Raw genomic sequence first — 25,615 nt, forward strand, 5'->3', positions numbered from 1 at the left:
ATCGGGAAAGACGTAGCTGTAAATAGTATTCCTTCTACCTAATAAGGTCAGCAAGCTAGAGTGGCATGCGGTCAAGTCTATACCTAGCTGGCTGTCCTTGAAGTACGAAAAAGCAAACAGTTCAAGCTTCATGGTAGAATTTGGCTGTACATAAAATTGATATTTGGACTATAAATCTTCATGTCTCATCACTCTCCGCAATTGCACTATTGTTCAAAAGCCTTCACCACACTGGCACTCCCCTCAGCACCTAATCCAGTCTTCTTAGCCATGTACAGCACAGCCAAAGCAGCATTGCCAAGGTTCAAAGGGCAGTGAAGATCCCGCGCCTTCTGCACTGCCTTCTCTAGACGAGAACTAGCGGCATCAATAGTCTCAGAGCTCTCATTCGCACCCTGTCCAAGCCCCTCGATAATCTCCAATCCCTTAGTCATGAATTGCCGACTAGCACCAGCAGCATCAGCAACAAGGGTATAAAATTGCTTCAGATCGACCTTGAGATAGCGTGCAAAAGAAATAGCCTCAGCAGCCGCAACAAGGTTAGTCACCTCCATCAGATCTAGTACCAGTTGCAGCGCCTCCGCCGTCTCCTCCTCAGACTTGGTACAGGCGACCTTGGTGATCGGCTCAGCAAAGTACTGTCGTACCATAGACGAATCATCAACAGCCCCATATCCCTGCAACAAAGCAGACAAATAGACCTGCTCAGCAGTGGAGCTGAGCGGAGTCGGGAATTGACTTTGGCGCGCAGATGTCGTGATAATCCCCTGATCAAACCCAAATTAGCCCAACTCAGCCCCTAAGCCCAAAATTCCCAAAATCCCCAAAATTCAAAAGAGAAATGCAAAAATTCCTTACCACATCCTTAAGAATAATAGTCAAAGCACTAGCACCGGGATGCCAATCCTCATCTAGCATCCGCTGCAATCGATTCTCATGCATCCAAGTCCAAGATGCACTGGATTTAATTGCCTCGGCCGTCTTGACCGCATCCAATCCTAGCTGCGCTGCAAATCCTTGAGCCTCACTAGCACCCAGAATATGAATACCCGCCAGCACCTGGTGCACCATCTTCATATTGCTACCAGCGCCAATCCCGCCAGGGACAAGGTACAGCTTATTAGCATCCGACATCTCCTGCAGCAGGAAACGGCCTTTCTCCAGCGCGGCATCAGGAGCACCAGCCATAATTGACAATGTGCCAGCAGCGGCGCGGAGCGCACCGCCGGAGACGGGTGCATCAATGAAGGATATATCGCTCCTGCCGACGGAGATGAGCTCTGCGGCGACGGATTGGGCGTATGATGCTGGGACTGTGGAGCAAAGGAGAAGGGTTGCGTTTTGTGGGAGGGCTGAAAGGATTTCGTGGGTTAATTCTAGTTCTAATTATATATTTCTGGTTGGGTTGGGTGGTTTACCTGCGACTATGCCATCATCGCCGAAAAGGACACTCTGAACCTGCGGCGCTGAGGCTACCATGCAAACATAGAAATCATTTCCCTTTGCTGAGTCCTGGAGTGATGATGCTGGGATTCCGCCTGCGGCCTTGAAACGCTCTACTGAGGCTGGGAACACGTCGAAGCCGTGTACTGGGTAGCCCTCTTTCACGAGGTTTGTGGCCATTCCGAAGCCCATGGCGCCTAGGCCGACGAAGCCGATGGAGGGTTTGGACATAGTTGTAATTGTAATAGTTGCTAGGACGAGGAAATGATGTATACAAATAAGATAGTCACTAGAGAATTGTCGATGTATAAAATAAGAAAAAAACTGGCTCGACCTGCGTGGGGGGCTTTTATGAGGGGAAGATGTTTGGGGAAACGCGGGATGCTTCGGCACAAGTCCGAGGGGTTTACCCTGGGCTTTTACCGAAATATAATAGCTTTGCTAGAGTCGTATTTTGAAATTTGATTGTTTCTTAGTTTCCGGTGATTAGATGTGAGTCTGGTTCTTCTTGTGCTTGTTAGAAGTGGTACTCGGTGGGCGTTCGGAAGTTTGCCGACCACAGGCCAAATCACTTTTATACTCTTTGAATGGCTAAGGGACCTCAATTCTCCGATTTGATTTGATAGAACCATCGACCTCTATGCTTAACGTCTAAACTAAACCTAATAAGAAACCCCAATTCCATCTACTTTCCGCGTGACCAACTCGGTTGTAGTCTTACTCAACAAGGTGGTGAAAGTACCGCATAGTTGACGAGCATATGGGCCATAGATACTGAAGATCTGACTTTTTCTCCGGTATAATCTCTCATATTTTTTTATGCTAATGGGCTGTGTAGGCACAGAGGAGCCCGCTGCCCTAGCGAATAGCTCAAAGTGACGTAGCCCGGAACAAGTCCGACACTCGGAAGTGAAGCGACCAACTCGGACAACACAACAACCCCGACTATATAACACTACAGGGTCCAGTTTATAGTAAAGCTCAAAAATACAAACTTTCCTTTCTCTCACCCTCACACCCACCAAAAACCCAAGAATGACCCTCCAAGAAAACCGCGCCCTGCGCATCCTAGACCATGCCTCCGCAAACCACTACGCCATCCCCGCAATGTGCTGCTACAACCTGGAAGGCATCCTGGCAACCGTTCGCGCCGCCGAAGCCAAGCGCTCCGCAGCAATGATCCTCCTCTTCCCATGGGCTATTCACTACGCCGACGGGCTACTCGTGCACGCAGCTGCCGAAGCCGCGCGCAAAGCTTCCGTGCCCATAACCGTGCACATGGACCACGCACAAACGCCCGAGATTATCCGGTATGCTGCGGATCTAGGTGGATTCGACAGCATCATGGTCGACATGTCGCACTACGAAAAGGCGGAGAACCTTTCTCTGACGCGCGAGCTGGTGGAGTACTGCCATGCGCGGGGGATCGCGACTGAGGCAGAGCCTGGTCGGATTGAGGGTGGGGAGGATGGAGTTGCTGATACAGCTGATCTTGAGGGATTGCTTACGACGCCTGAGGAGAGTCGGGAGTTTGTGGATACGGGGATTGATTGGCTTGCGCCTGCTTTTGGAAATGTCCATGGCGAGTATGGGCCGAGAGGTATTCAGTTGGAGTATGAGCGGTTGCAGTCAATTAATGAGGCTGTTGGCGCGGAGGTGAAGCTTGTGCTTCATGGGGCGGATCCGTTTACTGAGGAGATATTTAAGAAGTGCATTGATTGTGGGGTTAGCAAGGTCAATATCAATAAGGTGTTGAATAATGAGTATGTGAGGGTGCAGGCGGAGATGGCTGGGAAGGTGCCTTTGACGACGCTGTTGGAGGAGGCGACCAATGCTATGCAGAAGGCTGTTGAGGGATGCATTGATCGATTGGGATCTGGGGGGAAATACCCATCGAGTTAGAGAGATGAGTTTGGGGTGTTTTATGTTTCATTTGTTGAGATAAATTCTATGTGATAGTGTTATAGATTTAAGAATTTATGAAGATGAGCAAAAAAGCGGCTCTTGGATTATATAAATTAAAGAAAGTCATTGGATATATGGATGATTGCGAGAAATCAAAACAAAAGAAAAGGCGCCATCAATCCATTGGCAGAGGTATCAAAATACCAAGAAAAAAAAAGAGTGGAAGTGACCAACATAGACACCTGATACATAAAGATGATAATCCACACCACACCGAACCACACTAGGTAGACACTGGTCTCAATGACGGAGACCGAGGCCAGCCATGGGACCGCTAACGAGACCCCCAACAACGGGAATATCCTTGACAAGGCTACCAAGGGCGCCACCGGAAGCAGTTGCGCTAGGGGGGTGAGCCGCACTGGAGGAAGGAGAAGCAGAACCACTCTTAGCAGAACCGCTCTTAGAGGGAGTGGGAATGACGGCGCGGGTCGGAGTGGGGACGGCGGTGGTAGGGGCAGCCTTGGAAACTGTAGGAGCCTGTGAGGCGACAGGGACAGCGTGGGAGGTAGTTGGAACCTGGGAGACGACTGGAGTTGGGATGGAGACTGCGGATGCGGAAGTAGGCTCAATCTGGTGCGCGCTGGGTGCCGCGGTGGAGGAAGCTGTGGGCTGAGCGGCTATATGGGCGGACATCTTAGCAGACTGCTTGGCAACCTCGGCCTTCTCCATTGCGTCGAGGGCGGAGGCCAAGGAGTCGCCGAATCCCTCCTCACCATCCTCGACGCTGGAGTAGCCGGTTGGGTTGAAGGGGAAGCCGCTAGTGATGTCTCCCATGCCGGGCTTGGGAGCGGCGGGCGCGGCGATGGCGCCGATAGCGAAGAACGCTAGGGAGATGTATGAGATGTGCATTTTGTTGGTCGAGTGGCCTGGTATTGGGAGTAAATGAGAGTATTGAGGGTCAGAGAAACAAATGAATGACTGGCTAGCGATCAGGAGCAGGGGTTACAATGGCGTTTATGTAGGCAATATAGGGCCCTAGATGAAATGTTGTTGATTGCTGTTTCGCGTCTTCCATGCCTCGCGCTCTTACTGACAGGGATCTACATCGCTGGGCTGCGATGATGCCCACATAACAGGGCGCCTACGCCTATGGGAGGGCTGCAGAGTGTTCCAATTGCTGCGTATGCGCGGGTTCCTGTGGAATGAGCGCATAGTGACCTGCCCAGGAAAGAGGAAAGCTTGTTAGATGCTAGATGTTAAATGTTAAATCCAATAATCAACATTTCATATAAAGAAAGAGTGCAAACTTGAGCGTTTCGGAGATAGTGGGTGAGGTTGATTGGCACACATGAAGCTCTTTTCAAACCTCTCGCGGGTGTGAGTCGAAAATATGTAGATCTTAAAATCTCACGCAATACGTGTCTTCATTTTTCCTAACCAGGTTGTTGCTTGAGTTTCATTTTATTGGGTTGATGATGGCTCTCTTGAAAAACAGACTACGTCGTATACCAGCACTACACTAGTTATTGTATAAAATCTTTCTTCGGGGAGTAAAAGTCTACCATAATGCATAGAGAGTAATAAGACCCCGTTAACGCTTCATTCAGGGGGGGGGGGGGGGGGGGATGAATGTGTGAGGGATATTCTGGCACGCAGGAAGTACCCCCTAACAACCCTAGCAACCCCTTGCATTGCCAGTCAGTCCGTCCATATGTACAAGTCTGCTTTGCGTCGAGGCTGATTATATTTCTTTTATTCCTGCGTTTTAGTCACATGTGTTCAGGATCGCATTAGATCTGATATGTGCCTTTGGATTTGATAGTACAGTACGGAGTACACACCTTGTTGTGGTCTGTTGATTGCACCGAGCCATGATCTGCCTAGTCCTGGTTTTATGGTTTGCTTAATATGGACAGAGGCTGGTTGGTATTTGATCTAATATCTTGATCTACCGTTCAGTTCATTTATGTTTGGTTCAATAAATCTTCGCTTGGAGGGAGTCAGTAGTAGGTCATCTCGAGTTAATTTTAGACAATGCCACAGTGGGAACCTTATAATGTGAGATAAAGCGCTCCGTATATACCTGTGGACCTCTGTAAATATTATGAGTGAGTAATCCAATATTCTTCAATCTATTCGATGTGAAAATCTAGAAATTCATTATATCGAATAATGCTTCCAAGATTGGAAGCACATCATACAAGAAAACATTTTTATATTTATATTATACGGCTAGATATGTCGTTTGTCAATTTGAATTAATCTCCATTAGAATTAAGTAGATAAATACAGTCACACTTAATTTGTACTATCTCCCGAGGTCATCCTTGATACTTAATAAGGACTGGTTTCACTGAATAAAGCTGGTTTAGCTCCATTCTAGGCAATGGTGCTATGTATTGGCTTCAGCTGTTCTAGTCAGTGGTTTTATATACCTACCTTCCACCTGTTCAGGTTAGGGATGCCAGGTCTAACTGTCTTGCGGACATAAATATCAAGATAAAAATCATATTTAAAGGACATCCTTAGCATGCCAATTCCATTGTTTATCATTCCCTGTTTAATAAATATTCGTCCTTTGTTTGAGGTTTTAGCTCATCTTGCCATCTTGGTGAGTGGTCTCGGTGTTAGTTGGCACCACCTGGTCAAGCCACGCGCTCACTCAGTTCCTTCTCCCTCGGAATTTGCTGTACCTATCCCTACCGAAAATGTTGGGAAGGTCGAGCAATGCTCCGGGTACTTTGGTTGCACCTCAAGACAATGGCAGAATTGGTGGGATCTTACTGAGGATGGTCGCCGAGAATAGACCTGTTATGGGAAATACCCTGGTAGTGGTGATGGTAGCTATATTGTAAGTTTTTTGAAAGTGCATTCTGTCACTCCAATCCACGACTAATGCAGACAATAATATATATCTATGTTGAACATTACATCATGGCTCGCATCGGTGATCAGGGAAGTTATTGTGTAGCTCGAGATATATAAAAGAGCTCTCCAGTTCATTTGACACACAGGGGAAACTTCTTCGTAATTGTATTCATTAAATCATAACTAAACACATTCAAATCTACCGAAATCAAAACCGCCATCATCAAGCCATGGAGTAGCTCGAGTACACCCCACAACACGGTTACTTGCATAACTAACACGCACATCAAAAAGTACCATTGAAAACCAATATCGACAGTAGTACAAGCTCAAGTCTTATAAATCGTCATCATCACCAAAGAGGAAAACTACAAACTTACACTAACTCAACCTTACTCCCCGACAAGACCCTCCACCGTAGCCCTAACACCAAACAAACCAACCTTCGGACATCCAATTCCCATATCACGATAAACACAGATGTTATCAGTAGTAGTTTGGTACAGTGCAAAGTCGATACGACGAGCGATATGTGCCAAGGATAAGTAAATCTCCGCATAGGCAAGACTAGAGAATGCCTTAGTACAAATAGTGCGAGGTGATGCATAGGAACAACTCACCTCATTCCCAGACACTGTCTGCTCCCCTTGGTAAACGAAACAATATACCGACTCAGATACTCCCCTTTCTCCGCCGCGCGGATCCAACGCTCCGGGTCAAATTTCTCCGGTTCAGGGAAGATCGTGGAGTCCATATGAACGAAGTAGTTCGACTGACTGACCGGAGTCTGCAATGCAAAATTATCAGCAAAATTATCAGCAAAATCATTTAGAAACGATAAGCCAGTGTCATTTACTTACACCTGCAGGGATGACCCAGTCCTGGTAGAGCATAGGTTGGGTTGGTGAAATACGAGCCAGCCGGGATGTCATGCCATGACTGAGACGTAGGCCTTCATTGACGACACCCGTCTAATTCAAGGAACGAAAAAAATCAGCAATCCACAACGGAAGTAAGAACGGACCCAGAAACAATAACCCACCAAGTATGGTAATTTCTCCAAATCCACCCACGAAGCCTTGGACAGCGGTGTCGGCAGCACAGTCTTCAACTCCGCCCGCAGCTTTGCCATAATCTCCTTATTGTTGATGAGATGAAACATCGAGACAGTAATAGCCCTAGCCGTAGTCTCCGTACCGGCGCCAAGCAACAGCGCGGACTCATCCTCTAGCCGATCTAGCGTCCTTTCATCCGCAGGCAACTCCAAACTCGTCAATGCATCAAAGATAGTCGGCCTCGCCTCAGTGTCAACCTTCCGGAGACCCTGCTTCTGCAAAGTATCACTCGCCTGTTGTCTAAGTCGAGCTTTCAAATCAAACAAATCGGCCATCTGCGGCTGCAGCCTGCGCAGCACCTTGGGCGATACATTTCGGAACACAGTAATAAGGAACGGGAAGAACCGGTTGATGTGGAACATAACCATCAGCCCGTTAACAGCGTCAACGAGGTCGTTGCTCCGTGACCCCTTCTCACCGTCTAGGTAGCCGTAGCTCCAGCCGTAGCAGTAGTCAGTAATGACATCCGCAGTCAGCGCGGCGAAGTCTAGTTGCAGGTGCAGCACGTCGCCGGCTTGGTGGGCTTGCTCGAAGCGAGCGATTAGCTTCTCGACTTTGTCTTCGATGGACGGGCCAAGCTCTACCACCGACCGCTTGGAGAAGTAGTTGTTCAACAGGCCCCGACGGAAGCGGTGATGGTCTTGGGTTATTGTTCCTACGAGGGAGTTGGGCGCCCCAAAGGCTATGGCGTATTTAGGGTCTTTGGAGCGTTTGTGCGAGGCGCCGGCGTGGATTTCATCGTAGTAGTTTGAGTCTTTGATGTGAATTTCCCGAGGATTAATGCGGACGATTGGGCCTGTTTGTGTTAGTTGTGAGTGACTTGTGTATTTAATTGGATGGTTGATGTTGACATCGGATCTATATACTCACCATATTTCTCGTGCATGCGCTCTATCTCCCAGATGTACATGCCGCTTTTAATCACATCATAGTAGAACTCATAGAGAAAGGTCGCAGCAGCGAGTTTTGGACCTGGGAACTTGGACAGCGGATGGAAGTACAGATGGTAAACGGTGCGCAAGGCCAGCAGGACCAGCGACAACGGCACCAAGGATAGATATAGTGCCGAGGAATCCATTATAGTCCAAGTAATTCACTGATAGCGAGGAAGAGCAGCGAGGACCATCTATTATATAGGAAGGGCGTGAATATAGGTAGAGAGGGATAAAACAGCCCCACGAGTAAGATAGTGCATATAGATAGTGCATCGTGCATACTCCGTAGTGCATATGTAGTTAGTGTAGGATTTATCTCTTTCCTGATTCAACACGCTTATTTAAACAATACATCCATTCCAGGATACTCTCACTTCCGGAGGAGGCCCCTAAGGTATTATATAGCTCTATTATTCGTTCGAGTACTATCCGATTTTGCCCACCATGCAGCTGCAGACGCATCAACCGCTAGGATTGGTCCCAGCACAATCGTGTTGTCCATAGGCCTGGAAACAATGGGCCACCCCTGGTTCGAACAAATGTGATGTGATATGTAGACGACAAGATACGGCATGCGTGGCTGATATATATCCACCCTTTTTGCTGGGCTGACGCTGGAGCGGCCCAATGGAATGCTGATTTTGGATGTTGGATCTCATAACCCGCTTTTACTGCAGCCGGACAAGAGGACAAAGCTAAAAAAAAGTTTGAAAACGTACGAGCTTTAGCCCAAAAAAGTAAGAGACAATGGACTATCTGGTAATCGAAACCAGGACCTCCCGCACGCTCGCAATTATGCGAAGCGGGCGCACTACCAACTGTGCTAACAGCCCAGCTGAGTGAACGCTCGTGACCCTATGACGATTTGTGGAGGAAATGGGCTTTTTAGCGTGGCAGCGGTGTTAGTGTGGGCATAGCCGAGTGAACCTAGCCCATACAGGGATAAGTGTATTGGGATTCGCTTAGCTATCTGTTATTGGGGGGAGGGGGAGGTATTACGGAGTAATCCGGTGTTGACCAATATAGATTTGCAGATATATGTATATGGATTTATACGGAAATATCAGACATCTAGATTGATAGATTGATACAATACAAAGCAAAGGTATAGGTTGCGCTATCATCAACAGCCGAATGGACTACCAGTGCATTCCTGTAAGAAACAAAGGTCCACAATTTACACCTATAGAAACATCCGTGAAATAGTCAGGGGAAAAAAGTAAAACGAAAATAGGAAATAGAGAAACAGAGGAAAGGCGACTGGAAAGGCAATGGACAGAGAAGAAAATCCCGCGGTACTCCGTTTTATATCCACAAATCTAGACAGCCAACATCTTTTTGATCTCGGCAATTGCGCGACCTGGGTTCAGACCCTTGGGGCAAGTCCGTGTGCAGTTGAGAATGGTGTGGCAACGGTAGACGCTCATGCTGTTGTCGAGAGCGGCCTTGCGCTCGGCGGTCTTCTCGTCACGGGAATCGGCCAACCAACGGAAGGACTGGAGCAGAATGGCGGGTCCGAGGTACTCCTCGCTGTTCCACCAGTAAGAGGGGCAGGATGTTGAGCAGCAGGCGCAGAGAATGCATTCGTAGAGACCGTCGAGCTTCTTGCGGTCCTCGGGGGATTGACGGTTTTCGAGGCCCTGGGAATTGTTAGTTTTTGTAGGTGATATTGGAATATAAGACAACTCACGTCTGCGGTGGGAGTATCGCGCTGGAGATATGGCTTGATGGACTTGTATTGCTTGTAGAAGTGGGTCATATCAGGGACCAGGTCCTTAACGACGTAAGTGTGAGGCAAAGGATAGATGCGAGACTCGGTCTTGGTATCGGTGGGAATGCGACCTATACAGATAAAGGGTTAGCTTCCAGTCGGGAGCCGTCGGATGCTTCGACACAGCGTGTGTGCGGGTCCGGGTACATACACAAGCAGGCGAGAGTGTTAACACCGTCAATGTTCATCGCGCAAGAACCGCAGATACCCTCACGGCAGGATCGGCGGAAAGTCAGGGTAGGGTCAAGTTCGTTCTTTATCCGGATGAGGGCATCGAGCATCATAGGTCCGGTCTTGTTCAGGTCGAGGTCGTAGGACTGCATCTGGGGCTTCTCGCTAGGTGTGTCCGGGTTCCAGCGGTAGACCTTGAAGGTCTTCATCTTGGGCTGCTCGGAGGGAGTAGGCTCGACGGTCGCATAGGTGCGAGCGAAGGCAGGGCGGAACATTGGCCGCGATGCAGCGAGCAATCGCGAAGTGGTACGGAGGGAGGCCATGGCGGGTGATCGGAAATGTGAAAAACACTAAGGTGGACGGTAAAGAGAGGATGGAGAGGTTGGAGAAAATAGGATTGATAGCAGAGAGAGACGAAAGCAGAGAGGAGAGTTTTCAAAAGTGTGAAGGTAGCGACGACGAAGTCGAGTTTCACAAACCAACAGAGATCCTCAACAGTAAAATGAAGTCCAAGGAGTCTCTTCGCTAGTAACCTCGGGTTTGACGGGTCGGGTGTGTAGATGCTGACATCAGCGGGTCTTAACCAATAAGCGCGAGGGTGTTTACAAGCCTCGGGCGGACACGGCGTTCACTCGAATCTACTGCCGATACACCTACTGGTCAATTGAACATAACTGTGTTAGAATACTGATCAATTAGAAATACCAGCGTGTGGTTTAATTGATAGATTATATCAATCTCCCCATCTTATCTACTCCAACTCTCCATTGATCAGCCCTGGAGTGATCCCCCAGTCAAAACCCACAATATGTAGGGCCTCAGGCTCCAAGGCCATTCCCGGTCTAGTTGCCGAGACAGGGTAACGGCTATTCCGGACGACTCACATGCCAACCATTGGAACCATTGGAACTGCCACATTGTCATATTATTGATTAGAGTCAAATGGCTGCTCGACTAACCAACCAACTAACTAACCACGATTGACATAGTTCTGATGCCATTCATAGTCCCGATTCTCCGTCAAGAAGGCCCGAAGAGCCTCACGCGGCGGCACGGGTTGCCGGCCCAGCAAGTCTGCCATGAGCGGATCAATCGTGCACGTCTCCCCCTTTGAAATACTATCATACCACGACAACAGCGCCCGGAAGAACCCTTCCGGCTTCCCGCCCTCGTCGGCCGTTTTCAACCGCAAAAACTCCTCTGGCGAGACCAGCTCGAACTTAACATCTCGGCCAGTCGTCTCGTTGATCAGATCTACGATCTCTGAAAATGTGACAGTTTGCTGCGCAGTGAGCAGCACGATCTCTCGATCATACCCACCCCGAATCATCAGTCGCGCATTCGCTTCGCCTAGCTCCGACCGCAGTGTAAAGGCAATCGGCCCGTCAGAGGGGAGGTAGACGGTCGATGTGCTTGGATACCAGCCCATGAAGACTGGGAAGGCGTCTGTGTACAGACCCTCACGGATGGAGGTGAAGTTGATACCAGCTCTGGCTGGTGTTAGTGAAGCTGGGTGGATTGTCACAGTCGGGGCTTGGCTTACTGTTTCATCATTTCCTCTGTCACCAGATGGGCTTGTTGGACATCCGCCTTGGAGTCGGAACCATATCCGCCGAATGCGAGAGATGTATACCATACCTGTGGCTTCCATGTTAGCGGGGATGGTTGTGTTGGGAGATTGGTGACTTGCGTGTTTCACGTTCATCTTTTTCGCTGCTGTTACGAAATTTTGGTGCTGCTTGCGCCGCTTCTCGACATCGAAGGTGGCAGTGCTTACGAAGAAGAGGTTCTCCACGTCTTCGAATGCCGTCTCTAATGTCTGGGGGTCATCATAGCTCGCTACTCGGAATGCGATCCCTTGGTCTTCAAATCGTTTGCGATTCTCCTCTTTCGACGACGCTGCAGCATATTCCGATGCTGGGACGTTCGCAACAAGGTAGGATAGGACTCCGGCACCAAGGCCACCAGTCGCTCCTGTAATGAGGTATTTGAGTGTCATTCTGAATAGTCGTAGAAATTATGGGCGTTTCTAGCCAAGGATCACCGGGACAAGTCAATGTAGTAAATGAAATGGATATTGTGTTCCCTAGAACACCGAGTGTTCCAAGTTCTTTTATACATCAAATGTTCATTGCGTCACAGTCGTTGATCGTCAGCGGCTTCGCATTATAAGCGGTCTCGATTATTTGATCAGGTTGGTAAGCACTAGAATTGATAATCAGCAACTTGAACTACGGCCTAAAGGAGTTGACTCATGCATCTTGGCAAATGAGAACGTAACACCTGGGGCCTTGGGGTCAACATTGGGGGCTAGTTTTGGGGGCCAGCGTTATAACATGTGCTGGGTAACACCCAACAGACCGAGGCGGGTTTTGCTCTGAAGTCGACCGTTTTGATATTCATATATGAAGCTCACTTGACATCGCGAGATAACATTGAAAGCTTAACCTCGGAATCCGGCACTGTGGATATGTTTGGGTTAATATTTATGGAGTATATTTTCCACATATGTACAGCATAAAAGGCAGGTAAAAGCCGAGCAGATAAGACTTCATCCTTCAATATTTGAATTTTATATCCACCCCAAACTCAACTTCACATATATTGATCTCCACAGTAACTTGAATGAAGAGAGGTTTTAAGTGCCGGATAATAATCCAAGTTGAGAAAATAACCCCCGTTTCATGTCTCACTAACAAACTAAGCGCCACACTATTTAACGCCCCCAACAGCCTGCCCCTCCCAAAAGGAAATTACCAATGCCATCTATTTACCAGAACAGTGCCCAGAACCCCTTCTTTGGTTTATCACGGCTTTGTGCATGCACAATACCTGCATTTGACGGTGCTATACCGGAGGGTTTTGGCGGGGGTTTCGGTTTTTGCGCCGGCTTGTCAAGCGATGCATGATATCTCCGCGGATTAGGGAGACTGGGATCCACGAGCTCGCCAGTCAATCCGATGAACACGCCGAATATGCAGCGCTTGGTTTCTATATCGATTGTCCTTTGAAGCCACCTGCTCTCTTTGTAGTCCCACTTGAGCCATGTATCAGCAATCCTGGGATACGATGTAGTTTCTGTGGCTCGGGGAAGGAATTGCTCAAAAAACACCATCAGACTGTCGAGTTTATCTGAATCGAGCTCATAATATTGTTTGATGGTTTTTGGGAAGTCCTGGTGTTCTTCCCCATCGCAGGACCAAAATGGATATATGCGTGCGTCGGAGTCGATTTCGATTTTGAGATGTGGGTGTGGAGGATTGGGTGGAGGTGCTAGGCTGATTTCAAAACCAGCGGTGGAATGAGCTCTTGAAGTCATGGTATTAGTAACAAGGTAGATATTGAAGTTAAAAGGTTTGATAACTTGAAGTGGGCTCGGATGAGCATCTATGAGACTGAAGATAGTGAGGTTGATAACTGTCGAGATAGAACATACTGTATATATATAAATGAACCAAGATACTGTTATGCCAACTATTAATTGTCTATATCGCATTGCTGTTATTGAAACGTCCCTAAAATAGGGCTTATGTGTTGGGAAGCGGCAAACGAGTTATCACGGGTTTCATTCTCTTTCCAACGAATGGAAAACATTGGCTTAGTCTATACTGCTTCAGTTATTTGTTTCATGTCTAACGCTCTAAAACCCCGGCGACAAAGGACTTGATGATCGGGTTGTTCATATGGCATGTCTGCCATTGTCCGTTGATAGAAGCAAGTTCTCACCATATAGAGAGGGCGCGTAGGATCTATTAACAAGGAGAGACCTGTATTATATTATAAGTGGTCTTATATATCTATTACAGCAAAGAATGCAACACCTCTAACTCTCTCTAGACCCCGGCTTCTCAACAATAATCCTCTCCTCCCCACGACTGATATTAACCTCATTCGTAACCCGAATCCCGGGACTCTTCGAACCATTCTTCTCCGCCTTCCCACCACTACGATCACTCCCGCTCGAGGCACCTCTAATATCCCTCGAAACCGAGACCTCAGAAGGCATCATCTCATAATCATCTTTGCCGAGCTTAGACCAATTAATGAGACGCTTGCTATCCCGATTGCTTGAGACCGCAGCACTGCCTATGGTCTTGGTATGGCCGAGGCTGTGCAGCTTTGTCGAACGCGAACGCGTGTGGCTGGAAGTATACTCGGTCAAGTGTGCGAACAGGTTTCCAAAGACGGGTTTCAGCGCTGGAACGGAGAGCGCGACCAGAGTTCCGGCGATCTCAGCGTTCTCAACGCACATCATCGGATTGTAGGCCCAACTGCCGTCGGAATTCCATTGGCCTACTGCTACGAGCCAGACGCGGACTGCGGAGATCACGATTACGCTGTGTGGTGTTAGTTTTGTGGGATTTATCTAAGAATTGAAGAGCTGTTACTCACAAGATACCAGGGAACATAACAATCGATAGCTTGATCTTCTTTTCGAAAGAGACGTGTAGTCCCTTGATGAGCGCCGCGGGGATCGCGAACATCAGCAGATCGCAGGCGAGAGATAGTCCTGAGTTCACCGAGTACACCAGTCCCCATGAGAGACAATTGTAAGTCTTTGGCTCGACTTGCCACTCATAGGGCCACAATCCTGTTACCTCTCTGCAGTGGAAGATCAGGAGGAAGAGTTGGGGCAGGTAAGCGGCGAGGAGGAGCGGTGCGGCGATGATAATGCTTAGGTGGAGTTTCGTTGAGCGGGCTGTCAGCCGGTAGTAAAAGGCTAGACCGGAGAGACGACATAGAAATAGAGCGGTGGTGTAGATAATGTGGGCGGTGAAGTCCAAAACTTCGGTGTCGCGGACTGTATCAGGTGATAACACATATTCGATATATTCGATGTGGCGACCACTTCCTAAGTTGATCAGGATGATGGAGAGAACGACAAAGGTGATGTACAGGGCCTGCAATGGGAGACATTGTTAGTGACGATAGTTTTTTTTGTTATGCGCCAATTCTGTCGTGCATGAGGCGAATGTCGTGCATGTTTAGTTTGCAGATCTGGGGTGAAAAGTGGATGATCATACCAATGTCACGACAGCCAATGCGTCGTCCAAACCAATCTTCTTCACAATGCATGCTCGGGCATATAGTCGTACAATCATCAACAGGCCAGTAAAACATATCATGAAAATGATTCCCACAATGGCAGATTTATCACGGGTCTCTGCCAGGTATTCAAGCGAGACACTGCTGGGGATTCTCCCTGCTGCATCTGCAGCAAGGATATCGTCGGGAATAGCCATTGGAATCAAACGAGCGACATGATCAAAAGGAATATAGTGTAAAGGTATACAAGATCAAAGGATACATCAGAAAGGAAAATGACGATATAGACGCCCCAGTGGGACAAGACTGACTATATCCCAAGGAACCAGTCGAAGGCAAATTCCAAGATTATTTTAGCCGTGATTTTCCCATTTTCAAGTATTTTCGGTACAATTTTTTGTTAAGGAAAGTGGAAGCGGGGCTTGTTTCCAATAATTCCATGGACATTTCATGCGAGTGGCCAACGAGACATCAGTACCAGATATACTAGATATACTAGACCTTTCATAACCATGGATTTGAAGAATCAAATCTGGAGAAAGTCTCAAACTCTACTTTGTAGCATATTGGAACTTCTATAAGTATATATATACATACATATATATATATATAAGTATACATATACTAGGGCTTTATATATTAGATTATCAACTGTCAGAATATGCACCTAAATTAAAGACAAGCCCTAAGTCTGCAGAACTAAAATCTTATTTGTTTATCCCACGTGGGTGAAAGAATCGGTTAGCACACATCTTTTGACTTTAAGCGGCTGGTCTTTCCACACTTCCTGCATATTATGGGATTTCATAGGTCCCCTCGCTATATTAAACCCTTGTCAATATCAAAAATCTACCGCGTATTGCCCGAGCTAAGCCGAGTTAGTCACAGGAATTTTGGTAGGGGGGATTCTTCGCGCAAGTCAGCCAATCAAGACTTCTTACAGTGGATCGGGATCGATCGAACGGAGCACAACTCGGTTCCGATGCTACTTAATTGGAAGCCGAAGATTCTTCGGATCCAGTTAACGTACGATTTTAGGAAGGTGTGTTGCTTCCGTAGCCGACGACCAAGGTTCTTTTTTGGCAGGGTAGATTAATTAATATCCAAAGTAAATTAAATGGCTCTTTTGATCAATTTGAACATTTTTCACGGAGACTTCGAACAACGCCACAAATCCCAATAGTTCAGCGGATATAGTGGACCGAATGAGATTCAATCCAATAGAAAAGCTCTTTAAAACAGCTAGAAGTGAATCAAAGGAGCCTAAAACAGGTGGGAGATACGAAAATAGTGAAAATGTCCTGGGAATGCGGGTTGGTTATGCGTGCAGATTAGTCACCGAACGAACGGGCCGGGTGCGTTGTAAAAAAGAGTATAACAACGCGAACTCCCCCGAAATAATTTAACGTTTCTGCCACATGGTTTTTTGGCGGGGATTTTCAATCTAATTTCCCATAATGGCACCTTTAATTCACACATTGGTGAGCGGTCTCGCCTTGGTGAGCTCCGTTATTGCTCAAGAGGCCGACTGCTTGGTCGAATCCCAGATCCTCACTGATCCCTACCTCTATGACTTCCCTCGTCTGGGTGGTGAAGGTGCTGCGCAATTCCCCATGCGCATGTGTCATGGCTTCAAGCTGGAGGAGGCTACTATCGATCAGATCCAGGCCGAGCTGGAGAACGGCACTTTCACTGGCGTTCAGTTGCTGGAATGCTACATGGACCGTGTCCACCAGACCCAGCCTTACTTGAAGTATGTTACATATTGACTCTTTTTTTTTACAATTGGTTATGCTGTACTAACAGCCTCTCTAGCTCTATCCTGCAAGTGAACCCGGATGCTTTCGCCATTGCCACGAAGCTCGATGCTGAGCGTGCTGAAGGCAAGGTCCGTGGCCCTCTCCATGGTATCCCATTCATTGTCAAGGACAACATCGCCAGTAAGGATCGTATGGAGACCACTGCTGGCAGCTGGGCTCTGCTCGGCAATGTTGTGCCCCGTGATTCTTACGTCGTCAACGGCATGCGTAAAGCTGGTGCTCTGCTTCTCGGCAAGGCTGCTCTGAGCGAGTGGGCCGACATGCGCTCTAACATCTACTCCGAAGGCTTTAGCGCCCGTGGTGGCCAGTGTCGCAGTGCTTACAACTTCACCGTCAACCCCGGTGGCAGCAGCACTGGCTGTGGTGTCGCTGTCGGTGCTAACGTGGTGCCTATTGCTCTTGGAACCGAGACCGATGGCAGTGTCATCAACCCTGCTCAGCGCAATTCCATTGTTGGTATTAAGCCCACTGTTGGTCTGACCTCCCGTGCTGGTGTCATCCCCGAGTCGGCCCACCAGGACACCGTCGGCACCTTCGGCAAGACCGTCCGTGATGCCGTCTACGCCCTCGATGCCATCTACGGCATTGACTCCCGCGACAACTACACTTCCGCCCAGGAGGGTCTCACCCCCGTTGGTGGCTACGCCCAGTTCCTGAGCAACCAGACTGCTCTTAAGGGTGCCGTCTTTGGTATCCCCTGGGAGTCCTTCTGGGCCCTCGGCGACCCCGACCAGATCGCACAGCTGCTCGACCTGGTTGACCTGATCGAGTCTGCCGGTGCTACCATCATTAACGGCACCGAGCTGCCCCACTACAAGGAGATTGTCTCCCCTGACGGCTGGAACTGGGACTATGGCACCACCCGCGGCTACACCAACGAGTCCTCATACTCCTACATTAAAGTTGACTTCTACAACAACCTGCGCGACTACCTGTCCGAGGTCGAGAACACTAATGTCCGCTCCGTTGAGGACCTCGTCCAGTACAACATCGATAACTCCGGCTCCGAGGGTGGTCTGCCCGGTATCCACCCTGCCTTCGCTTCTGGCCAGGATGGTCTCCTCGCTTCCCTCGAGAGCAAGGGTGTCATGGATGAGACCTACTTCCAGGCTTTGGAGTTCTGCCAGCGCACCACCCGTGAGGAGGGTATCGATGCTGTTCTGAAGCAGGGCAATGTTACTCTTGACGGTCTCCTTGTGCCTCCCGATGTCGCTCAGAGCATTCAGATCGCTGCCCAGGCTGGATACCCTGTTATCACTCTACCTGGTGGCGTCAGCGAGGAATCGGGAATGCCCTTTGGCCTTGCTATTATGAACACTGCTTTCTCCGAGGCCACCTTGATCAAGTACGCTAGTGCTATCGAGGATCTGAAGAAGAGCCAAGGTGCCGGTGGCGAACGCGCACTCCCCAAGTGGCGTGGTTACTTGGAGCGTCCTATTCCCGTCGCTTAGAAGGGATTGGAGTGTATCTTTGAAAATGGTTAAAGCCGATCATTTTTTGCTTGTTGTATACCACACATGATTATATGTATAGACTACACGTTATTAATGGACAGAATGCATTCAAGAGTTTTCCATCCCCTTTCCCTTTTTTTTTTCTCTTTCTACTTTTAGATGAAACACGCCTCGTATATTTTTTTCCTTAAATTTTTCCAGCAAATCGCCGAAATTATTCTCGAACAAAAGAGCTTCCAGTGGATCCCATCTGACAGCTCTGGTGGGTAAAATTAAGCCCCAGGGGCTGGACCACCTGCAGGACCATCACTACAGAGTATGGAGTACAGCTATCTGATCTTCACACATTTACAATTTAGACTATGATTGATGCGATAATAATGAACTCTCCGTTAGAGATTGACGGAAAATCACTTCTACATTAGTCAAAACGGAGAAAATTCCCCTCGAACCTCACAACTTTACCCCCGTGACTAGTATAGAAAATAGAGAAACTTACTCCGTAGAAAAGCGAACATAGACCACCTGAGCATAGCCTTAACCCGAAGAAGGGAGGTCAGACCGAACCTCGGAGATCATCCGAGTAAAGTCCGGCCATAGACTGTGAGACCCTTCATGGAGTTGTACGCGTGGGGAACATCCCAGATGTGAAACATCTTCATACGCCCGAGCGATCCTTAATCGCTGGCCCTGGTTACGACTCTCAACTTTAATTCCTGGAATTGTTTTGCAAGATACCCTTTCGCCACGGAGAACCTTGTATACGAATTATCCAAAAGTTACCCTATTGGTGTATCTACTATCCTCCATGTCACGCGTCTGCAATTCTTCCGCTCTTCGCCAAATCTAACCCCTGCATGGTATGACCGACTCATTTTCTCCGCAAAATTGTGGATTATGGATAATCCACTCAAATACCCGGCCAGCCCTAGGGCCTATATTCTATGCCAGAACCAAAGGCCTAGCTAGGGAATCGTTTCGGCACGGGCTGGGTCAAACGGTGGCTTCACCAATAGGGATATTTTAGCCCCGGAGGCTAAATTCTCAAACATGCTTGTCTTAGCTCGGAGCTCTACCTGTATTTGACGGATCGCCTATATAAGATCACGTCCACCGCGCCCAACATGTTTTCTTCAGCTCTTCATCTCAACCAACTCCAACTTCCTCAACCACCATGAAGATCACAGCCATCTTTGCAGCGCTCGCTGTGCGAGCTGCCGCCGTCGGTGTCACCGGTGCAGCAGAGGGTTTCGCCAAGGGCGTCACTGGTGGTGGCTCTGCCACACCTGTCTACCCAAGCACCACATCCGAGCTGGTCTCGTACCTTGGTGACTCTTCACCACGTGTGATCATCCTGACCAAGACCTTCGACTTCACCGGCACAGAGGGAACTACCACCGGTACCGGCTGCGCTCCTTGGGGTACTGCCGCTGCTTGCCAGGTTGCCATCAACCAAGACAACTGGTGCAAGAACTACGAGCCGAACGCACCCTCTGCCCCTGTCAGCTAGTACGCAACCCCCATCATTCTAATCAACTCATTCCTTCATACTGACCGATCCTCCCAGTGACAACGCCGGTGTGCTCGCCATCACCGTCAAGTCCAACAAGTCCATTGTTGGTGAGGGCAGCAAGGGTATCATCAAGGGCAAGGGTCTTCGGATCGTCAGCGGTGCGAACAACATCATCATCCAGTAAGAGACAGCCTGCAAATACTATCCAAAAACTCCCAAACCAAACCCCAAAACTAACACCATCTAGGAACGTCGCTATCACCGACATCAACCCCAAGTACGTCTGGGGCGGTGATGCCATCACCATCAACAACGCCGACATGGTCTGGATCGACCACGTCACAACCGCTCGCATCTCCCGCCAGCACATTGTCCTCGGCACCGATGCCTCCAAGCGCGTCACCATCTCCAACAGCGTGATCGACGGCACCAGCCAGTACTCCGCCACCTGCAACGGCTACCACTACTGGGGAATGTACTTCACCGGATCCAGCGATATGATCACCTTGAAGGGCAACTACATCTTCCACACCAGTGGACGTGCGCCCAAGGTGCAGGGAAATACTCTTCTGCATGCTGTAAGTGCATATCTCTCTTTCTTTCTTTGGACTATGAATACAGACTAATATATGCGCTAGGTTAACAACTACTGGTACCAGAACGTCGGCCACGCGTTCGAGATCGGTGCGGGTGGAAATGTTCTCGCTGAGGGCAACGTGTTCCAGAACATTGCGGCTGTCGTTGAGTCGCCGATTTCCGGACAGTTGTTCACCTCCCCTGATACCAACACCAATGCTGCTTGCACCGCGTCTCTTGGCCGCGCGTGTGTGCTTAACGGATTTGGATCTTCCGGAGCGTTCAAGCAGGCGGATACTGCGTTCTTGGTCAACTTCGCTGGCAAGAACATTGCGTCCGCGACGGCTTATACTTCCGTTGTTGCGAGCGTTAATGCCAATGCTGGTCAGGGCAAGCTGTAAGGTGGCATAATCCAACCTTTTGAGGTTTCCATGGTAGGGTCCGCCACCCGGTGGACAACCTTGGCAGCTTGGAAGCTTATCTTCAGTGTTAAACACTTCCCAAGTTGTACATATAATCATGTATAACCAACTTGCCACTGGCAGGCTCGAAACTCTTAATTACCTACATAATAACATGCATATAAGTCAAGACATGACTAGCCAGCTATTTGTATAGCTTGGGCTTTTTCCATTCCTTTGTATCTTCATAAAAATTTTCAAGAGCTCCTTTACTCCTGGCGATATCCCTGTGAATTGACCGGTAAGCTCTATCTATCCCAATACAAGCAAGGAATGTCCTAAAGTTCAGTAGCAGTCGAGAACTAAACGGTATACCCAGCAATTACAATCAATAAATGGAACGTTTTTGATAAAGATAAGTCCATACTGATAGGGTCGATTGTCCTATTTACTGTAGCTCCTTTTACATCGCTCATGGAACACGGACTTCATTTTGTAGTTAGGCAACTTCTTCCATCGCCACCTATGCATTTACATGGGTAATATGATTCTCTCCATTACTATCCCAAGCACATACGACCATAGGGTGTGGAAAACAGGGCTCCCTGTCCGCTCAGCCGTACTTAAGCAATATATAGTACGCGGCCAGTTATCAACGAGCCCCGAGCACTAAAATGGCGTGGGATTCGATCTTAGGGCGAGTGTGGGTGATGCAGGAGGCGCTGGGGTTACGCCCCAATAAAGCGGGGAAGGGCCCTTGCGCTGCAAGCATTTTTCATTCAGTTGTTCGCCCTGAGGGATATATTTTTTTTTCGATAGTTAGTTTGGACAGGACGAGTAGATGAAAAGGGCGGCAATAGACCACGGTGAGTTGCCAAGAGTTTACAGTATTCCCTGAAGTCCGCGACAATCAAATACACATCGCCAGAGGACTAATGACGCCATCGGTGTCTATGTTTTATCTCCCAGGCGACAAGTTCCAAGAGGTGAAACAAAAAAGGAATGCATTCTGCAAAAGCTCAGAGTCGTGTGCCAGTCCGAGGCAACTCTCATCTTCCGTCACAGCTCCCGTTTGATCCAAGCCTTATTCCGAGTCCACTTTCGACTTCAACTTGCATTGTTTGGCTTAACCCAAATCGCATGAATAAAAATAAATTGACATCAGGTCGCACGTCCACCTTGCCAGACTCAATAATCCACTTTTCGTTCACTTGCTAGTACAGACATTTTAGATCGGACGATCCTCGACGTATATTTGAGGCCTAGGCTGGTTGGCACCCTTGATGGCAATAACAGTTCCCTGGCCAGGAATATTCCGATTCCCAGGCACGTGATATGTTCTGATAACTGGATTGAGTCCTAATTGCCGAAGGGACGAGGTCATTATTTCCATTTGATCGGGCAAAGCCACAGCTCCGTTGAACCATGCACAAACGACAACAGTGTCCGCCGAAGGAAAGTACCCGCTATTCTGTTGGTAAAGAGCAGCCACTCGACCCATCATAGAACGAGTGTTGTTATCACCAGCAAAAGGATCAGGCGATGGTTGCAAAGGTTGTGGAGGGATATGAGCAAGAATAGCACCATGTGCGGATACTATGAGAACGACAGAGCATGATCTAAGGTCGCCGGTACCAATTGCCGCTAGTTGTTGGAAAGAAAGAAACTGGACGTCGCCTATTGGTACCACAAGAACAGCACGAGAGGCTTGCCATTGAGCGAGGATTCCAGATCCGGACATTGTGGGGATCTTATAGAAAATAGCAGTGTATGGTATATTTGTTCAGAAAAGTTAGAAGGGCCATGCCTATCAAGAGTAATCTTCTACTACTTATAGCCTCTCAATGAAGCTGCTAAGTATGGTTAAGGCCCTGATCATGAGTTTCATGTCCCTGGCTGCTTTCTGATTCCAATTGATAGACTGCGTACGGTGCACCTTTTTCCCAAGCTAGCCGCCCATCCTAAAACACGTAGTAAATGAAAGCCTCTGATTAGTGGTTTAAGGCCCCACTCATGCTGGTGTCCCGAAAGTGGAATGCTCCTATGTACCTACAGAACCAATTGGTTGACTCCCTGCGCTGTACGGAGTCGGCTTGGACCAACTAGGGACTCAATTTACCAGGGACATTCAACCTGTCCCCGGTCGCACGGTCGCACAGATCCGTCTATCTTTTCTCTCGTCAATAAACCAATACTTCCTGTAAGAGTGGTTCCTATCTGTTCTAGTTCGCAGCCATATTATATTAGCGGCTACCTGCTCATCTGGAACCAACCAGAAGACATTATTTTGCTGCGAAACACCGCCTATTGGACACACCTTCTAATTGGCTAGCCCCGTGCATGGGAATGCGGATTCAGCGTCTGATGACTTCGCCTTGACTTAAATACCTATACCTCACCACCCAATGCCTAGAATATAAATTTTCCGCTTCATTCAGCCCCTAAGTACGCGTGACAAAGAAATTGTGAAAATATCCTATTAGAATCCGCTATGGATGTCCTGCCGCCGCCCGACTATCCTCCGGTCCAGCCGAGCGATTACCCTCAAATTCCAACTCGGACGCCACCCGCGACCCTTGAGGTATTGCGTGCTTCTTGCGTTAGCGGTGATATTCAGAAATTTCGGGAGATTCTTGAATCACAAATTTCTTCATCGGAGGGCTTTGACATATGCGACTTCTATGCGATAATCATCGAAGCCATCAAACGAAACGACGTACAGTTCATCAAAGAGCTCCTTGATCACGGCTTGCCTATGGATCCGCTGTATACTCTGGAAGCCGTTAATATGAAGGCAAAGGATGCGCTGGAAGTATTCCTTGAAAATGGATGGAATATCAACCAACCTATGAGCGAACTCAAACCCCCCGTACTAGGGTGAGACTCGTCCCAATAATCTCAACTATGTTATCGATAGCATTATAACATTTGTTCAGTTATGCTATTGCAGATGAGGAGATGGTAGCTTGGCTCCTTGATCATGGAGCTGATCCTAATCGACAATGTGTTATTGATCTCACCCCACTTTCCCTTGCCGTCGAGAGCGCACCAGTATCAGTCATCCAGCTCATGCTCAGTCGTGGCGGAGATGTTCGAAAAGGCCAACTTCTCTATCACGCAATTGAACGGCATTCGGATAACATTGCAGTCTTAAGCCTTCTTGTAGGAAAAGGGGCAGCTATCAATTCAACTATGTACGAGGACCATTATCCTTCTCGGGCGCTATTCTCGTTCATGGATCTCGGAACGCCTCTGCATAAAGCGACTGAACTCGGCAAAGCGGATGTGGTTCGCTACTTGGTCAGCAATGGAGCGGACTTGAATAATAAAGATGCAAAAGGTCGCACAGCTCTGGAGTATGCGCGAATGTTAAATCAGCGGGAGGTTACCAATGCACTCGAGAAAGGCAAGTAGCTTATCCTTTTCCTTCATGATACGCTTGTTCATATACCAGTTGGATGGTCTGGTCCACGATTTTAAATTACCGTTCGCCGACATTTGAGATTAGTGTTATCTTAAGCGCGGTTTCCTGTACTATCTTGCAATTTACACAATCATCTTCAAGGCCTGCAAAACAATAGCCAGCAAGAGCTTGACCATGCTGATACTGCAATCGAAGTTCTTGACGGTAAATACACAGTACATGACAAGTACTATCCGAAGTTATCTCTCCTCTTCAAGAGTCCACTGCTTGTTTCCCCACTCCAGAGGTACATACGGCCGTTGAGCCGCACCCTTTCCAAATTGTGGCCTGAGTAGTAGGCCCTGGTATGTGTTAAAGTACCCTTAACTAGTAGCTAAGGTAGATGGGAAATTGTTGCGACTAAATATAGTTGCAGCTTGCCAGTTCGCTTAATGTTATTGTTTTCGGGTGCCTGTCTTGTAGGCTTCTAGACGATCTGGTTGGTACACCCATTGTGGTCCTTTTGCACCAATGTACTATGTTACCCAAACCGAAGGACTACAATGTCAATCAATCGTATCTAAGCGCGGCAATACATATGGATTATCTTATATTTTATGCAAGAGTACGTATGTTTATCCTCGAGGACCATATACAATAGCCACAAGCTTGACCATGGTAACACTTCAACTGTACCCCTGTTGCGTGACATCTGCGCCTATACCAGATCCATCCGAAGGCGGTTGGTTCACTTGACGTTGTAGTTCAAACAACTTCCTCTTTGTTGCATTCGACTGTCTCTTTTTCAAACCAGGGCTCAATGCCACGTCATAGAAGTCAGTGATAAGAATTCGCTTCAGCTCTGTATATTTTATTCATTAGATCTAGACTTGTCTGATGGAGGAGAAAGAGGAGGTTTTTTTCTATTAATGAAACTAAAAATTTGCATACTGTGGAGATTAGTGCCCAAGGTCATTACAGGATAACAAAAAACAGTACGTAGTACGTAGAATGGTATGAAATATAGTATATGTACATTATTATATGGGTGTGCTATGTCAATTTCCCCTTGTAGCAACCTTTCGTTTTCGCTTTGTGCATCACAAAATCACTGCTCCTGGTCCCTGTTACATCTCTTGCCTTGTTGTGGAAATGAAGTGCTTAGGTGTATTTGAATCTTGTGAATTTCTA

General features: G+C 48.1%; 13 protein-coding genes across 13 annotated transcripts; 4 read left to right on the top strand and 9 right to left on the bottom strand.

Moving 5' to 3' along the window:
* Positions 1–206: 206 nt before the first annotated feature.
* Positions 207–1,674, bottom strand: N7479_010312 (Dehydrogenase multihelical; the record flags this gene model as incomplete). Its single annotated transcript, XM_057258003.1, has 3 exons — positions 207–767; positions 859–1,376; positions 1,419–1,674. 3 exons carry the CDS (start codon positions 1,672–1,674, stop codon positions 207–209), a joined length of 1,335 nt encoding a protein of 444 aa, XP_057105461.1.
* An 804-nt stretch (positions 1,675–2,478) lies between these two features.
* N7479_010313 (class II fructose-bisphosphate aldolase) lies at positions 2,479–3,345 on the top strand (the record flags this gene model as incomplete). Its single annotated transcript, XM_057258004.1, has 1 exon — positions 2,479–3,345. One exon carries the CDS (start codon positions 2,479–2,481, stop codon positions 3,343–3,345), a length of 867 nt encoding a protein of 288 aa, XP_057105462.1.
* A 303-nt stretch (positions 3,346–3,648) lies between these two features.
* Positions 3,649–4,260, bottom strand: N7479_010314 (uncharacterized protein; the record flags this gene model as incomplete). Its single annotated transcript, XM_057258005.1, has 1 exon — positions 3,649–4,260. One exon carries the CDS (start codon positions 4,258–4,260, stop codon positions 3,649–3,651), a length of 612 nt encoding a protein of 203 aa, XP_057105463.1.
* A 2,351-nt stretch (positions 4,261–6,611) lies between these two features.
* On the bottom strand, positions 6,612–8,412 carry N7479_010315 (cytochrome P450; the record flags this gene model as incomplete). The annotated part of the gene is made up of 5 exons (XM_057258006.1): positions 6,612–6,786; positions 6,840–7,006; positions 7,080–7,190; positions 7,262–8,130; positions 8,205–8,412. 5 exons carry the CDS (start codon positions 8,410–8,412, stop codon positions 6,612–6,614), a joined length of 1,530 nt encoding a protein of 509 aa, XP_057105464.1.
* A 1,176-nt stretch (positions 8,413–9,588) lies between these two features.
* Positions 9,589–10,534, bottom strand: sdh2 (succinate dehydrogenase iron-sulfur protein subunit SDH2; the record flags this gene model as incomplete). Its single annotated transcript, XM_057258007.1, has 3 exons — positions 9,589–9,909; positions 9,960–10,111; positions 10,192–10,534. 3 exons carry the CDS (start codon positions 10,532–10,534, stop codon positions 9,589–9,591), a joined length of 816 nt encoding a protein of 271 aa, XP_057105465.1.
* Positions 10,535–11,181: 647 nt separating this feature from the next.
* N7479_010317 (uncharacterized protein) lies at positions 11,182–12,210 on the bottom strand (the record flags this gene model as incomplete). The annotated part of the gene is made up of 1 exon (XM_057258008.1): positions 11,182–12,210. The coding sequence occupies one exon, from the start codon at positions 12,208–12,210 to the stop codon at positions 11,182–11,184; it is 1,029 nt and encodes a 342-aa protein (XP_057105466.1).
* A 771-nt stretch (positions 12,211–12,981) lies between these two features.
* Positions 12,982–13,530, bottom strand: N7479_010318 (uncharacterized protein; the record flags this gene model as incomplete). The annotated part of the gene is made up of 1 exon (XM_057258009.1): positions 12,982–13,530. The coding sequence occupies one exon, from the start codon at positions 13,528–13,530 to the stop codon at positions 12,982–12,984; it is 549 nt and encodes a 182-aa protein (XP_057105467.1).
* Positions 13,531–14,034: 504 nt separating this feature from the next.
* Positions 14,035–15,454, bottom strand: N7479_010319 (uncharacterized protein; the record flags this gene model as incomplete). Its single annotated transcript, XM_057258010.1, has 3 exons — positions 14,035–14,548; positions 14,604–15,112; positions 15,236–15,454. The coding sequence occupies 3 exons, from the start codon at positions 15,452–15,454 to the stop codon at positions 14,035–14,037; spliced, it is 1,242 nt and encodes a 413-aa protein (XP_057105468.1).
* A 1,260-nt stretch (positions 15,455–16,714) lies between these two features.
* N7479_010320 (putative amidase) lies at positions 16,715–18,528 on the top strand (the record flags this gene model as incomplete). The annotated part of the gene is made up of 2 exons (XM_057258011.1): positions 16,715–17,010; positions 17,073–18,528. 2 exons carry the CDS (start codon positions 16,715–16,717, stop codon positions 18,526–18,528), a joined length of 1,752 nt encoding a protein of 583 aa, XP_057105469.1.
* A 1,177-nt stretch (positions 18,529–19,705) lies between these two features.
* On the top strand, positions 19,706–21,021 carry N7479_010321 (polysaccharide lyase family 1 protein; the record flags this gene model as incomplete). The annotated part of the gene is made up of 4 exons (XM_057258012.1): positions 19,706–20,040; positions 20,099–20,224; positions 20,292–20,622; positions 20,683–21,021. 4 exons carry the CDS (start codon positions 19,706–19,708, stop codon positions 21,019–21,021), a joined length of 1,131 nt encoding a protein of 376 aa, XP_057105470.1.
* A 1,228-nt stretch (positions 21,022–22,249) lies between these two features.
* N7479_010322 (uncharacterized protein) lies at positions 22,250–22,762 on the bottom strand (the record flags this gene model as incomplete). The annotated part of the gene is made up of 1 exon (XM_057258013.1): positions 22,250–22,762. One exon carries the CDS (start codon positions 22,760–22,762, stop codon positions 22,250–22,252), a length of 513 nt encoding a protein of 170 aa, XP_057105471.1.
* Positions 22,763–23,512: 750 nt separating this feature from the next.
* On the top strand, positions 23,513–24,435 carry N7479_010323 (ankyrin repeat domain-containing protein; the record flags this gene model as incomplete). Its single annotated transcript, XM_057258014.1, has 2 exons — positions 23,513–23,898; positions 23,958–24,435. 2 exons carry the CDS (start codon positions 23,513–23,515, stop codon positions 24,433–24,435), a joined length of 864 nt encoding a protein of 287 aa, XP_057105472.1.
* Positions 24,436–25,110: 675 nt separating this feature from the next.
* Positions 25,111–25,400, bottom strand: N7479_010324 (uncharacterized protein; the record flags this gene model as incomplete). Its single annotated transcript, XM_057258015.1, has 2 exons — positions 25,111–25,286; positions 25,376–25,400. The coding sequence occupies 2 exons, from the start codon at positions 25,398–25,400 to the stop codon at positions 25,111–25,113; spliced, it is 201 nt and encodes a 66-aa protein (XP_057105473.1).
* Positions 25,401–25,615: the final 215 nt, after the last annotated feature.

Source organism: Penicillium vulpinum (assembly GCF_028829585.1).
Source record: "Penicillium vulpinum strain IBT 29486 chromosome Unknown utg000004l_segment0_segment0, whole genome shotgun sequence".
Lineage (NCBI taxonomy): Eukaryota > Fungi > Ascomycota > Eurotiomycetes > Eurotiales > Aspergillaceae > Penicillium > Penicillium vulpinum.